The 16,279-nt window shown below is 40.1% G+C and overlaps 1 protein-coding gene across 1 annotated transcript in view; it reads left to right on the top strand.

Moving 5' to 3' along the window:
* Positions 1–13,091, top strand: part of LOC131236492 (protein virilizer homolog) — a 60,920-nt gene extending 47,829 nt beyond the window's left edge. Inside the window, exons 17-28 of the mRNA XM_058233712.1 lie at positions 758–825; positions 910–1,126; positions 3,002–3,217; positions 3,357–3,509; positions 3,596–3,649; positions 3,725–3,939; positions 4,034–4,103; positions 6,574–6,902; positions 9,427–9,604; positions 9,687–12,227; positions 12,336–12,407; positions 12,817–13,091. Coding sequence (XP_058089695.1) covers positions 758–825; positions 910–1,126; positions 3,002–3,217; positions 3,357–3,509; positions 3,596–3,649; positions 3,725–3,939; positions 4,034–4,103; positions 6,574–6,902; positions 9,427–9,604; positions 9,687–12,227; positions 12,336–12,407; positions 12,817–12,837 — 4,134 coding nt within the window. The 3' untranslated portion in view covers positions 12,838–13,091. The remainder of the gene's footprint in view (positions 1–757; positions 826–909; positions 1,127–3,001; positions 3,218–3,356; positions 3,510–3,595; positions 3,650–3,724; positions 3,940–4,033; positions 4,104–6,573; positions 6,903–9,426; positions 9,605–9,686; positions 12,228–12,335; positions 12,408–12,816) is intronic.
* The last annotated feature ends 3,188 nt before the right edge of the window (positions 13,092–16,279 follow it).

Raw genomic sequence — 16,279 nt, 5'->3', positions numbered from 1 at the left:
GGCAGTCTCCACCTCCTGCTGTCTGTCAGAAATCAAACTTGGATGGCTCAATCTTTCACAATGTGGGTCCTAGTGGAATGGTAGGGGTCTTGAGGGATGATAAAGGGCTGGCCCATATGAAGTTCTTGAGCCCGCTTAATGATGGCATTGCCCATGTTGCAGAAGCTAAAGCCCTCAAGGCTTTGAGGACGTTTTTTGCTCTAAATTCTCGCGTCTGATGATCATTGAAGGTGACTTGAAAAATGTTACGGTGTGGGTGTCTAATGACAGCCAAGTAACTGTGTGAGTTTCTAATGAATTTAGGTTAGTCTTGAGAAAAAAAAGGAGTATCTTGTATTCATAATGCACAATCTTACAAATGAAGTTAACATATTTATGTTGTCATATGTATGCTCCTGCACTTACTATGCTAATTCTTTCATTGCTTAAATCACACAAATAAGAAAATATCTAGTCTTGATTAGACTAATATAGAGTATATCAACAATTTTGATACTCTCTGGTCATTCCAGATTTTTCCTGTGAAAGATTTCTTAGAAACTACCTTTATTCAGATGAATTATTGGTGCAATAAACTATGATGGGTTATTAACATTGTGTTATCTTAGCTAACATGTTTGCCATGACTGCTAATGTAAACTGTATGATGGCATTGGTATCTATTATATAAGGTTGTACCAATGTTTTTTCACATCCATTCACAGACACACACACACAATGAGCATTCCTTCAAATCTGAGGATAATTGTATTTATAGGAAGCTAAGGAGCAGCATCGGAATACAAAGTTACTGAATGCCCTTCTGCGTTTGCATCGAGAAGTAAGGTGATTGGAAGTCACTAATTAGTGTTTCTATCATTTAGAGGAAATCTTGTTGTTTACATGTAACACTTATTATTATGGCTGCAGTCCCAAATTAGCAGCACGGGCAGCAGACTCATCATCTCCATATCCTTGTTCTGCGCTTGGTTTGGGAGCTGTCTGCCGTCTTATTGTGTCTGCACTTGCTTGTTGGCCAGTATTTAGTTGGACTCCTGGGCTATTTCATTGCTTACTTGAAAGTGTGCAAGTGACTTCATCATTAGCCTTGGGTCCAAAGGAAGCATGCAGTTTGCTCTGTCTTCTGGTAAGTATTTCTCTTCTCTCTATAAATTCTTTAAGGGGCTGTTTGGATTTGGGGAAAGCGTGGGAATGGAAATAGGGTTTTGGGGAAACCTTGTTTCCCATGTTTGTGATAGTTGAAACAATAGGAAAGTGCATTTCCAACACAATTTTCCTCCAAAGTCTCCAATTTATTGTCACCTTCCACCTTTAGAAAGCATTTTTTCCTTTCCTATCCTTTCCCATTATTTCTCATCACTTGCTATACAACATTTGGAGAGTAAGCTTTTTATTTTGCAACTATGTGGGATCCACCATCACTTGTTTATGAAATCTACTCGGTCCATCATGTGAACCCCCTCATCTTAGTTGGATCATCTTATGAATGGTTTGGATAATTTATACAGAATGCTATGGCCCCCACACACATTTTGGTAGATTTTAATGGTGGGCATCCCCAACCCAACCGTTTGTTGTGGTATGCCCACCTATGTTTTGGAGTGGTCGGATTTTTTGGGATAGTGGGTGAACTTGAAGGGCCACACGTTACGGATGGAGTGGTTGTTTTGTAGGCCCTCCAAATTCACATGGTGGCCCACATGATAGGGCCCACCCAAAAACCATCCAAACACCTCCAAATTCAAATGGTGGCCCACATGATGGGGCCCACCCAAGAAAACCATACAAACACCTCCAAATTCACATGGTAGCCCATATGATGGAGCTCATGTAATGTACGGCTTGCTGCATATGCAGGCCTGTCTGCGGCCATGCCCAACACTAGTACAATAAGCTTATTCTACAATGACTTGTAGAGGAACTACCCCCTTTAACTTTCCATAAAAAGAAAAAAGAAGAAGAAAAACTATAGAATCCTCTCATCAGCATATATGGGTATAATAATGTTCCATTGATCTATTTTGCATATGGCCCTTCCACACGTGGGCCATGCAAATGGCTTTCAATCCAAACCCATTTTGCCCACTAGGAAAATTTTCTCAGAAAAGTTTTGTTTTCCCAAACATCTGATTTGAAATTAGGACCAAATTTTTTGAGAAAATGTTGGTGATAAACAAACATGAGAAACAGTATTTAGTTTCTCGTGCTTTCCTGGAAACAAAGTTTCTCATGAAATGGTATTTCCTTTCTCATGCTTTTGACAAATCCAGACAGCCCCTAAAGTTCAAGCCCTATGCATGCTGGAGCTTGCAATCGTAGATCTTGACTTGACTCAATATGGTCAGGTCAGGTCAACTCCAAAAGACTTGGTTTGACTGGACTCCATATTTAATAACCAAATTACAAATAAGATTTTACTAAGAATAGGTACTTGCAAGTATGAGTATAAAAATAGGCAAGCAATATCAATAAAATATTGCTTGGTCTACTGGAAGATACCGTTGCCTGTATTGCTTGGGTTGTCAGTTTGATTCCCACCAACTACGTAATATATTATTATTTATAAATGCATCAACTTGGCGAGTGACACAGTTTGAATTATGCCTAGTCGTGTCAAGTTGCCTGAGTAGGCAAGACAACTCAATGAGTCATGCGGAGTCTGAACCGAGTCGAGCTTGCCCTCGAGTTTCATAGTGACATGGCTTGATTTATGGCTGAGTTGAGTTGCTGAGTTTTAGAGCTATGTTTGCAATAATGAAAGCCTTTTATGCAAGCAGTCAGTGTCTGTTATTTCTATCTTGCATAGTCATGGAATAGGATGCTAACTTACGGTATTGTGCTTGTTCAAATCTTCTCTTTTTGCGAACCTTTTTTCCCTTTCATTTCTGAAGTGAACTTTCTTGCGTCGAGAATAATAGAGGGTTATTCACGGCTGTTGCTGTAATCTCAACTAGCTTTAATTCAATGATGACTAATTATTATGATTTATTTCAATCACTAGGGTGATCTATTCCCAGAAGAAGGTATATGGCTTTGGAAGAATGGGATGCCATCATTGAGTGACCTAAGATCGTTGAGTATTGCAACGTTGTTAGGGCCTGAAAGGGAGAGGGACGTTGACTGGTACTTACAACCTGGACACCTTTCAGTGCTGCTCAGCCGGTTGACACCATTACTTGATAAGATTGCACAAATTGTCCTGCATTTTGCTTTTACAGTATGTACAATTTCCTGTTGTCTTTATGTTATTGTTTTTCCACTGACAAGGAGAAGATCTAGCAATGCTGCTCTTTTGTATGGATCTTGTTGCTTTGTGCACTAGCCTATGTCAATTAACGCAATTGTGACTTATACAGGCTTTGGTTGTCATACAAGACTTGCTGCGAGTTTTTATAATTCGCATTGCATGCCAAAAGGTTGACAGTGCTCTTGTTCTGCTTCGACCAATAATTTCATGGATTGATGACCATGTTTCCAAGTCTTCTGTTTCTGATAAAGATATTTTCAAGGTGATTTATGCTGCCTCTTTTTTTTTTTTTTCCTCCCTTTTCTAATCATACTGGGACATTTAATGTCAGTTATTTTCTCCTTCCAGGTGCTTAGATTGCTTGATTTTGTTGCGAGTTTGTCAGAGCATCCACGTGGCAAGGTTGTTGATCTGTACTTATGTATCATTTTCATTTGAAGACATTGGTTCCCTTACTATAGCATGCTTGTTCACCAGGCACTGCTGTTGAAGGAGGGCGCTGTTGGGATATTCATAAAAGCACTGCAGAGGTGTATTGATGCATTTGATTCAGATGGGAAACTGATTCCAGAAAGCAGAATTCCAGCAAAAAGTGATGTTAGCTTTCTTAGTTGGTGTTTCCCTGTATTCAAGTCCTTGGCATTGATTTGTGATCCTCAAACACCCCTGGATCACTCTGCAGTATATGATAAGTGAGTATATGCATGATTACATTTTGAGCTCTTTTTGGTAGTCGTAGTGGAGGGTATCAGCAACTTGAAGTGGTTCCATTTTCCTTTGACATAGGTCCTCTTTTGAAAAATTGAGCATTGAAGATTGTTCCTTGATCGGGTGTAATCTCCTTAAATTATGTCAGGTAAGCTTTTTGGGTGGTCTGCAAGATGTGCTGATTCTGCTTGTATGCTTATGAGAAGTTTCACCTGTGATTTTCATCTCAAGGAGAACTAGGACACTACCTGGTTCAAAGGCAAGCTAGAAAAATGGCCATGTTTTGTTTTTTTTTTTTCGAAGACATCACCATATTTGCCATGGTTTGAATGGAAGGATCAATGTTACTGCCATTTCTTGCTTGCTTACCAGGATAATGAGGCCCTCTTGCATAAATTTTATTGTTAATCTCTTGTTGTCAAACTGACAAATAAATGAATGGCTACTTCGTCAGCGAATCACGTGGACTCGTAAGAAATTTATAGACTTCGCAGATTGTGAGTTTCAGGCAAACTTCTAAGTGACATTACCTGCTGTATCTCCTCTAAACATGTCTTTCTATCTACAACATTGCCTATGCACTCAAAGATCTGTTTGAATAAGACATTTGTCGCAATATTGGGCAGATTCTGCTTGTTCATCATTTAGAAATAATTTAAAACATTATTCTGGAAAAATTTTTACTGTCAAAGTTAACTTATTTCCTTTTGCTTATGATATTGTGGGTAATAAAAGGAGAGGCACATGTTTCTACTGTTGTGTGCTTTAGCATCTTGTAGCGTTATCATTACAACAGTTGTTTTCCCCCCCTCTTTTGGGGTGATGGAAATGTATGCACAGGTGCATGAATAAACAAAGGTTTCTGCCTTTGTGAGCTAACTCCAAGAATGATTTCGATAATGCTGAAAGGAGTATGTGCTCTCTTTGTTGCAAGGTGGATAGTTATAAATGTGCTATTTAGGTGCATTTGTTTTTTTTAATCTTTCCACAAAACCAGTGAATAAGACTTCCCTTCCCTTTTTCAACCAATAATTGGGACTTGGCTTAGTCAATTTACATAACTCTGCTTTATGGGCTCCCATCCCATGTGAAATATTGAATATCACGGCACTATTATATAGGCTTTAACCATGTAGAGCATCATGATTGATTTATACTTTATAATGAGGCATGTTGGAAATGTTTTCCATGATATCTGATTCGGGAGTTGGTTTTCCATGTTGACTACCTTATACCAGTCTTCTTGCTGTGATTCTTTGACCCATAACCCGGATTGTGTGTTTATTTCTTGTCCTAATAAGTTGCAGTCTCCTTTGATAGCCAATAGCCTACGTACTTTTGAAATATTCTGACACAACAATGTTACCCAAATTGCCAACACCACTACATTTTCCAGTTTGAATTGCCCCCGATTATGGACTATTTACAATCCTGATCACTGATTTTACCGACCTGAAATTATAGTCTACACTCTTGTTGCTGATGTAGTTGTTATTTAAGCAAAAATTTAGAAGAGTTACCAATGTCCCCCCCTTTGATCCGAGCCATTCATTCACTCATATGGCTAGGAGCAATCATGGGGCAAAAATCATGCCAATCAGGTGATCTTAAGTTTCTGATCATTAGCATGATAATGGTCAGTCAAGATTAACCGGAGAATCAAAATAGGCCCAATCATCGTCTCGGAACATCTAGTAGATGGAAACCACTTTGTATTTCTTACGATTCCAAAGTAATACTTTGATTTGATGATCCTAAGCATGCGATTTGTGGCTCGGAAGCAACGGACTGTTGTAACAAATTGGCCCCATTCATTGGGTTAGGATCATTCGATCGGCATGATTCTTGCACCATGGCTTGCTCCAAGTTGTATGAATGAATGAATGGTTCAAATCAACAATAGGTCACCCCGTGTGCTGTTTAAAAGGTTTGGGGACGTTGCTAATGTCCCCATGAAGGTCGAGGTGTTAGTAAAACCCTTTGGAAGATAATGTTTTGTTGAGGATATGTTTAGAATATCTGTTTAGATTTTGATTTGTGCAATATTAGCATGTACAATATTATTATGCATGCAAGAGTTACAATTATGTCATTTAATATGTAAATTACAAGACTAATTTTGGCTATAAACTATCATGTATGCTTGGTAATGTACTGGAGCGACTTGGATGATCCTACCTCTAATGTACCATGCATTGGTGGGAGTAGGGTACTGGCATGCCTGTTGTCCTGCCACGTACTGGAGAGTCCTATTATCCAGCTTACTTTGCTACATAATACACAGTCATTGTGTAGGCTAATTTCCTACAAAAACAATATCCTTCTCTGAACATTCTCATATTAAAATGTCAAACTCACCAGGGCCAACTTTTCTCATCATCCAATCATAGTTCTTGCCTTTACATATACGGTTGTGCTTTAGATCATTATAGCTGACATGGCTTGTTAATTTTGTCCTATTATGTTTATTTTTTGATGTGACAGGCCAACAGATGAGTTTACTTTCTCTTGAGTTATTTTAATTTCTTAAGATGCCAATTGAGAAGGGAATTGCTTATTGCATTCTTTTAACTACAATCTCTTGCATACTAGTAATTCTTTTATTTTCCCTTTCGTAGTTTCTGCCAGTTGGAAGGGAATTGCAAGCTTGTCTAATAGCCTTCAAAGAATTAGCCTCCACCAGTCCAGGTAGAAGTGCTCTTGCTTCCATCTTTCGAAAGGTCCAATCTTCTTCTGTTGAGGATGTAGAAGCAGGGAGAGGAAAAGAAGTGGATGTAAATGATAATCTCTCTGATGAATACAATTGGAGAAGATGCCCTCCCTTATTAATTTGCTGGAGAAATTTATTAAGATCGATTGAGGCAAAGGATGTTTTCTCAGTATATGCCATTGAGGCTGTCAGTGCACTGTGCTTGGTTGCTTCATGCCTGTGCGGCGAGGGTAAAAAGTGAGTTCTCTTCTGGTAGTGTTTGTTGTACTCTATTCCTTGATATTTTTTGTGGTAACTTGGATTTGAAATAAGATTGCACCTTTCACTCTAATAACCAGAAAAAGAAAAGAGGAAGGACCGAATCCCGTTATGATCATCTGATCATTCATTCCATAGCTCGTACATGCCATATTTCTCCCTCGCAGCTCATCTTCTCCAATGCATCACATGTTGTGGGGACTTCAACTTTTTTTCTTTTTCTTTTTTGAAAGTGCAAAAGCAACAACCCTAAAAAAGGACAATTACAATCTTTCAACCCATCTATTCAAGAAGCCCATTCCACAACATATAACATCGCCCTACTAGTGACCCACTCCCCTGTGTTGCTCTCATTTTGAAAGTGCCTCCCATTCCTTTCTCCTTATTATTGCCCAAAGGCGAGCCAACGGTCTCCAAAGAGGAGAGCTTGTTGAAGTTTGAACTTTGTAGCATTCCTCTCTCTCTCTCTCTCATATATGATGCATCTCTATTGTTAACTTCTAGTCACAAGTGGATTCATATGCATTTATCAAAATCTTTAATATTAAACTGGGAATCCACTCGTAACCAATGTTCGAAGCATCGCTACAAGTTTCACTAGTTGGGGATATGGAAACAATCTCAATTTCTTTGATAAATGGAAATGCGGGGAAACATTGGGGAAAATGGTGGAATTTTTCAGTGAAACTTTAGGAGATGCTAAAATACACATATTTGCATATTTAGGAATTAAAAAAACTGCAAAAAGAATGCATACATAGTAAGTTTCCTTTTAATGGGGACCTAAAAGCATGTGTTGTCATGAGAAATCAATCCAACCATCCCATCTATCCATCCAACCATCCATCCAAACATCGATCGATATTTCAGAATATCTACAACACACGATATTTCGCCAAGAAATTGTCAACGACTAGAAAGGAAATAAAAGATTGTTGTCTTAATATCACGCATGTTGCGATAATGATAACATTGCGATATTGTCAATATTATCATCGACAAATTGAACACCGCATACAACCAGGCGCCCATGATACAGGACATGAAAGTTAAACATGATATACAAGATTTCAGGCTTTGATCATACTAATTTACAAACAATCACAAAAATTCCACATCCCACATAAGATCAAGCATTCAACAAGGGGAATCTACAAGGGTCCAAGCTTACACATGTTAGGGCTGGATCAATTAAAAATTATAGACCAAACAATGCTCAAAGGAGAGTAAATTCATCCACTCTTGCAAGGATTATTCCCCATTCCAAGGGATTCACATGTTTCAATTCGAGAAAACATAGGGTTTGCAAAAGTGGAATAAAACTTGGGATTTAGGATTATCTAGGGTTATGGTCAGGGATTTAAGGCGAGAGAGGAGAAGATTAGAGGAGAGAAGAACCTGTAAACAGTCCACATTTGTGAACAACAATCTGGCCTAGACACACGTGCGTGGGTTTCTGTCCGCACATATGTGGGGCTCACGAAGTCAAGATTGGCCACCTAGGGTGTGGTCGGCCAGGGTTGGCCCACTCACAGTCTAAATTTCAGGCCGATTGGATATCCAGTTTGTGTACTGTGCTCCGCCAAAGTTTCAGCCCTCCTGTAGGGCCTGATTCTGTAAATCTGCTGTAGAGGAAGGATTGACTGCAAAAGAGGGTGGATTTGGAGAGTGGATGGCTGTGGGAGATGATGAATATAGAGGGTAGGAGGTGGGGGCGTTTTGGGATGGCTGTAGCTTTGCACCACGGTAGTTAGCCCTTTGAAGAAGGGAGGGTTTCGCACCCAATTAGATTTCCACAACTCAGAGAATTAGAGAAGTAGGAAAACGCAAAATTTTATTCATAATCTTCAATGAAAAAAATCTACACGGGGTTGCCTATTTATAAGAAAACCCTAAACCCCAAAAGCTACGTCATGTGCACAGACTATTACTTAGAGACGAAGTAACAAAAATAACAACTAATCAACGCAATCAAAACCGTTCATGATGTTTCTAATAACGATAAGAACCAAAACTCAAAATCCTAGATCATCTAGGTTAGTGGGCCACGATCATGAGATCCAATGGTGGAATCCACATGATGATCGGGTCCACTTCAATGCTCCATAGCACAGCCCCTTAACTAGGAGGTCCTTCATAGATGTCGTCGTCGATCCAGATCGATAGTGAGGCCTTTCTCCTCCTGAGTACGTGCGTAAGGTGGGGGGCGTGCGTGTGCGCATAATGTCCTCATGTAGGTTCTGATCTAGTGACTTCTGGGAACTGCATTGATGATATTAAAAACGAAAAAAAGTTATGTAGGTTCTGATTTCTAAGAGCTGGGTTACCTAAACGAGTGCTGGGAGTTTGAACAGTTTTGATTAGTCCATCTTCCAGACAATTTCTAAGTTCTAACAAGTAGAACTGTCTAATAACAAATCATCAGATAGTTCATTCATTTAGTAGATATTGATTGAAGCCTTTTCTGTATCATATTCTAATCCTTCATTTGCTTCCCAATCAGTTTGGAGGGCGTTTTGCTATTGAAATGCCTCTTTGGGCTTCATTGTGATTTGAATGGAACTGATGACTGTCCTGAAGAAAAGTTGAAGGATGTGCATGAATTGTTAGCTCTGTTGGATGTGACAATAGGTGAGGATGAATACTCGAAGTCTCCAACTACGAAGACCTCTTTATGTCAGGTATAGCTACTGTGACATAACTCTTGTCACTGCATCTTTTTCTTTAGACCATCACTGATGTTACAATATATGTATGTTACAGGTTAAGGAATCTGTAGAATCAATGTTGTTGTTGCTAGAGAAACCTGTGGATTCAGTTAAGGTGGAAAATGCGACTTCTAGTGAAGGTTTTCCTTCATCAAAAGAAGTTTCCATTCCTTCAAAGATCTTTTCACTCCATTCACTAATGCCTTCTGTAATTACGACAAGTACCTTGGATGATGAAGCTGGATTGGCTCTTTCAAGGATCAGAAGGTCAGAGGGGAATGCAGAAAAAGCTGGCAACTACATTTCCTTGGGAGGTCTTGCAGACAACTTTTTGTGGGAATGTCCTGATACATCGCCAGATAGGCTGTTGATGCCAGCTCTGCCTGTCAAGAGGAAAATGACATCGGTGGAGAGCTCGAGTAGGCGTTTGAGAGGAGACAATTTGGGGCCTGAAAACACTGGAACAAATGCCTTTCCGCGAGGGTTGGGGCCACCCACAGCCTCTTCTGGTCCCACTCGCAGGGATACCTTTCGACAGCGCAAGCCAAATACAAGCAGACCTCCGTCTATGCATGTGGATGATTATGTTGCCAGGGAAAGAAATGTTGATGGTGCAAGCAGTGGCTCCAATGTGGTAAGTTCTGTCCAGCGTGGAGGATCTACTGGAGGGAGGCCCCCATCAATTCATGTGGATGAATTTATGGCCAGACAAAGGGAGCGACAAAATCCCGTGGCCGCATCAGTTGGCGAGGCCGCTCAAGTCAGAAGTTCATCTGTTGAGAATGACAATGATTCAGATAAGATTGATAGATCTCGGCAATTGAAAGCTGATCTTGACGATGACCTTCAGGAAATCGATATTGTGTTTGACGAAGAATCTGAATCTGATGATAGACTTCCATTTCCTCAGCCAGATGATAATCTGCTGCCTGCTTCTGTAATCATCGGGGAAAGTTCTCCACGTCCAATTGTTGAAGAGTCTGAAAATGATATAAATGAAAGCTCTCAATTTTCTCACCTAGGTACATCGCCTGCAACCAAAACTGATGGAAACTTACACTCTGACCTTCCCTTGAGAAGGTCAGTTTCCCGAGCTGAAATGCCAATAGCTCGAGAACCAAGCATTTCTTCTGAGAAGCACTATCCTGGGATGAATTCAGAGAAAACGTTCTTTCATGAGCAAGGTGATGAAACAAAGCACACAGCTCTACTACCTGCCTCCAAGGGATTTGATGCCAACACAGCTACACACTCGCCTGCATTCCCTTCTCAATTCTACAACAAGGGTCCTATATCATCACCTGTACATCCATTAGGAGATTCTAGGCCGACCCAGCCTGCTTTTTATCAGAAGGACAGTCCACATCAAGCAACTAATGTTCCTTTAGCTACTGGATCTCAAGGGTTCTATGAACAGAAGCTTCCAGTCAACCAGCCACCTTTACCCCCTCTCCCCCCACCGCCAGCAGTCTCACCCATACCATCTCAATCTGTCGAAGCTGTTCAAGCCCATTCATCTCCTTACGGCCACTCTGTAAGAGATGCGTTACCACCTCTTCCTACAGTTCACCCATTGCAAGCATTCAATGTCAGTGGTCCTAGCACCATTCCTGTTCTGCATGTTAGAGAAGATAGACATGGTGCAGCTTTATTGTTGCCTTCTGCTAGCTTGTCTGCGTTCTCAGATTCGCTGAATCCTCCTTTTCAGCCACAGATCCATACAGAGTACCAATCTACGGCTGGTACTTTATTAGCGACTCCCCATCCAATGCTTGAGTCGAAATATTCATGGGCTACTATTTCTTCCGGTAGTAGACTGCAAGATGAGGCCAACCCTTCAACTGGATCTGGGAGACCACCTCCACTCCCTCCTATGCCTCCTCCATACTCAGCTCCTCAAGTTACACAATCATCTATGAAAAGTTCCAGCTCCCAGTCTCCGTTATACAATCAGACGAGTGTTGGGATCCAGCTCCCTTTACCGTCCACACCCTTAACTGATTCACGGTTAGGAGCTTTTTCTGCAACATCTGTAGGCGGAAGCAGTCTATCTTATCCGCTTCCTCCATTTGGACCACCCTCGATGGTTGCTAGGCCCACTTCTATACCTGGATCTCTCTTTACCACCGCGCCGATGATGCAGCAGCAGCCGTCGCAGCAGGGCCAGAATACACCAAGTCTCTCACTACCTGGCCCCAATCCTCAACCTTCCGTTCAGTCGATACAACCTCGTCCACCATTGCAACCGCTTCAGCCACCGCTGCTTCGTCCTCCGCATCTTCTTCAGCACCCTAGGCTGTCTTCTATTCAAGTTTCTCAACCACAGTCGGAACAAGGGATTCCATTGCAGCACAGCCCTATTCAAGTGCAGCTGCCGCCATTGCAGCAGATTCAGCAACAGCTCCCAATTTCTCAGATGCATGTTTATTACCAACCCCAACAGCAAGAGCACCTTTCGCTACTTTCTCAGCAATTGCAGGCAGAGCAGACTCAGCCACAATCTCTGCATCAGCAAGGGGATAGTGCATTGTCCCAGCAGCAACAAGATTCAGGGATGACACTGCAGCAATACTTTTCCTCTCCGGAAGCCATTCAGGCACGTTTTGAATTTATCACACACGGGATCTTCTGAAAATGCATTTGACCACCAGTATCATTGGTTTCTTTTTCTTGTTTGACGGGTTCTTTTTGTTTTCCATTACAGTCTCTATTGAGTGACAGAGACAAGCTTTGCCAGCTTTTAGAGCAGCATCCAAAATTGATGCAGATGCTTCAGGTCGGATACTCGTTATTTTCATTTATTTAATTTCTGCCCCAAAATTCTTTGGAATTAAAATGGCAATTTGAGCAACAATAATGGTATTATTGCTCCTTTGATTTCTAATAAAGGGAACGACAGAAAAGTAATTGCACAGGCTAAAACATTGACTGAGAAGATACATTGAAAAGACCAAACAAAACTATGACGAGTATGCAGAAACTGGTCAATGGTTCGAGTACCCATAGGTGGTGAAATTCCACCAGCGTGAGTGTGTGGGGGTGTGTGTGCGTGCGTTAAAAAAAAAAAAAAAAAGAGTTTGCAGAAACTGTCAATTTCATATCCGGCTGCAGCATCATGAACCAGATGCTGTTTTTATGTGTATTTACTGCCAGCTAACGATTTTCTCGGTTTTGTGTCTAATCAGGAAAAACTGGGTCAACTGTAGCTGGGTCTTTGGAGGCAACTTGTTCATGCTATTGTATTGGAAGCTTATTTCCGGGCCAGTAACAGACTAACCACTAACAATTGCAATCCACGGTGGGTATTCTGGTTTAATGGATATTATGTAGCGGGAGCCAAGCAAGAGTCCTCAAGCGCCCTTTGCAAGTATCAATGTATTTCATATGTGATTTTTATATGCCCGTGTTCCATTTTGTACGGTATGTGAATAATTTTACTTAATCATTTTTATTTATTTTTTTGTTTTAAATTTTAAAATTTTAATTTCCAGTTATGGAATTTTGAAGAAATGGCCAACTGGTGTTGGTGGCATTGTTGTGATTTACGTTACTAGGAGTACTTTTCTTCTCATTTCTAGGCTCGTATGTGGGACATGAAGAGGACTCTGGTTGGTCACCTATTAGATAATTGTGTGGCCAATAATACATGATGGGGGTCCAAATGGCTGCATGATCTGGGCGTTGATCCGGTGGGCCCTGAACTGGTTTTGTGACTGTTACAAGTATCATCTCCGTTTGAGAATTCTCCCCATCAAATTGACAACCTCGAGTGACCTGGCGAATACAGGGCACTATTTAGCTGGCAATTTGAAAAACAGTAGTCCAGGGCAGCAAGAACTCACATCTGTGTGATTTTTGGAAAGATTCCCTCTAAAGCATGGTCAATGCATTGGACACTTTGCATCTGCTGATGATACGATAATTCAGGCCCATCATCATTCAAGGCGGTGGATATGAGAACTGATCACCCCTGGCTAGCTTTGTGCTAACTTGGCATGTGTTGTGCGTAGCCGTCACACGTTAGGCTGCTTCTGCAACTAACAACGAATCAAACACGAACAGAAAAATGAAAATCGAGCAATCACAAAGGAATACAGATATTGTACATTGAAAAAAACCTTGATGGAAAAAAAACCACATCACCATGTAACAAATGATTCACTACAATTAGAATTTACAAGAGATGGAACCACTTGCATGGAAGAAACCCTCGTCTCTCAAGAAGAAATCCCCTTGCAAAACCTTATAAATTATATAGGCTCTCTCTACAATCCATGGATTAACCTTAATTCCGTATTATAAAGACTTTTATAGATCTTCATCATCATCATCATTGCTTGTCGTGCACACTTCGTATTCATTCCTTCTTTACTAAGCTTAGGGAAGTTAAGCTTGCACGCTTCGTCTTCATTCATTCTTTACCAAGCTTAAGAAAGTTCAGCAAAACCCGAACTTTTCTGCAAGAACAACCTTCGCAAGAATGTCGGTTGGATTTTTACTAGTGTTGATCTTTTCAAGAGTAATATTGCCTTCCTTTAGCATTAGTTAGATAAAATGATGATGAACATTATTGTGTTTAATCTGGTAATGAAACACTAAGTTCTTTGCCAAACTGATTGTGCTTTCGTTGTCACAATGTATTTGCACGGCTTCCTATTGAAGCACCAATTCATTGATCATTCATTTCAACCAAACTACTTCCCTGAAGCTTCTATCACCGCCATATATTCAGTTTCGATTGTGGAAAGAGCAACCATATACTGGAGCTTCTACATCCAACTAGTCGCTTCACCCACAAACACAAACGAGTAACTAGAAGTTGATATTCTATTATCCACTTTGCTAGTATAATCAGCGTCCGTAACGTACCAATTTCTCCTTAGATTTTTCGAATGTCAAGATGTAGCCTGTTGTACCTTGTATGTAATGAAGTAATCATTTTACAATATCCTAATGTTGCTTACGAGGGTTTGACATGTATCTGCTCAGAACACCCACCGCATGTAAAATGTCAGGTCTAGTACAGACCATGGCGTATATAAGATTACCTACTGCACTCAAGTAGGGCACACAAGACATATTGCTTTTCTTCATCTTATGTAAGACATTGCTCCGAAGAAAGACGAAAGTGAGTAGCGTAAAATGTGCTAACCAGTTTAGCTTTATTAAATTCGAACTTCACCAAAATTTTCTTAAGATACTCATCTTAAGACAACCATAGCATTCTCCTTTCCTATTCTCTATGTAAATCAATGCTAATAATCTTTTTTGTACACCCCGGATCTTTCATCTCGAATGTCCTGGATAACTAAGCCTTCATTATGTTGATTTCAGACATGTTATGGCCAGCGATAAGAATATTATCGACATGCAATAATAAAATTATGAATTTCCCATCACTTATTGATATGAAGTGAACACATGATTGAACTCACTTCTGATAAACTGTTAACCCAACATGAAAGAATCAAACTTGTTATACCACTGCTCAAGCAACTGTTCCAAGCAGCACAATGACTTCTTCAACTTACAAACATTATTCTCTGCTCCCTATACTTCGAAACCTTTAAGTTGTTTTATGTAAATATGTTTTTCTAGTTCCCTATGTAGAAAAGTTTTCCTCACATCCAACTGTTAAAATTTCAGATTGTATTGGGCAACCAACGTTAATATGAATCTGATAGATACTTAATTCATTACCGGTGCGAATATCTCACCGAAATTGACGCCTTTTTTTGAGCATATGCCTTCGCAACTAATCTTGCCTTGTACCTATCTAGTTTCTTATGAAAATCCACTTACACTCAATCGCTTTTCGATCAGCGAGTAGCTCCACTAGCTTCCACATTTCATTCTTATACAGAGCCATCTCATCATGCATTGCCGCCATCTATTTCTCAGCAAGTGTGTCATCTAATGTTTCAAGGAAGGTAGACGGATCCCCCTCATCTGTAATGAGAGCGAATGCAACATTAAAATCATCTTTGTATCTCAACAGTACTTTGCGATTTATCGGTGGATTCTTCCTAAGAGGTGGTGCAATCACCTTTTCCAGTACATCTTCTTGTGGCTCTGCTTCTTTAAAGTTTCACCACTATTTATTTCCACATCAACAAATGATTTTTCAGCTTCCTTATGCTCATTGTTTCAATATAAGAAACTTTTATCGAATTTAACGTCACGAATAAATATGATTTTTCGTGAAGCCTGGTTGTATAGCCCGTATCCTTTCACTCCATCATCATAGCCAACAAAGATACACTTTTTAGCCATTTGGTCTAACTTATCTTTCTTAACTGACAATATATGAGAGTAAGCGTCACAACTAAATACATGTAGACCTGAGTAATCAACTTCATGTACACTCTATACTTCTTCTGAAATTTTACAATCAATCGACATAGATGGAAATCGATTCACTAAATAATAATCTGTGTTAATAGCATCAACCCATAGCTCATTTCCTAATGCATCATTACTTAGCATACTTCGAATTCTTTCCAAAGGAGTTTGATTCATACATTCCACCACTCCATTATGCTCGGGTGTATGCTTCAATATGTTATGGCTTACGATCCCCTCATTGTTGCAAAAATGATTAAATTCACTAAATGTAAACTCTCCGACATTATTGATCCTCAGAACTTT

The sequence above is a fragment of the Magnolia sinica genome, chromosome 2 (genome assembly GCF_029962835.1).
Source record: "Magnolia sinica isolate HGM2019 chromosome 2, MsV1, whole genome shotgun sequence".
In the NCBI taxonomy this organism is placed as follows: Eukaryota; Viridiplantae; Streptophyta; class Magnoliopsida; order Magnoliales; family Magnoliaceae; genus Magnolia; species Magnolia sinica.
Note: the sequence above shows the minus strand (reverse complement) of the source record. Positions and strands in the feature narration are given on the sequence as shown.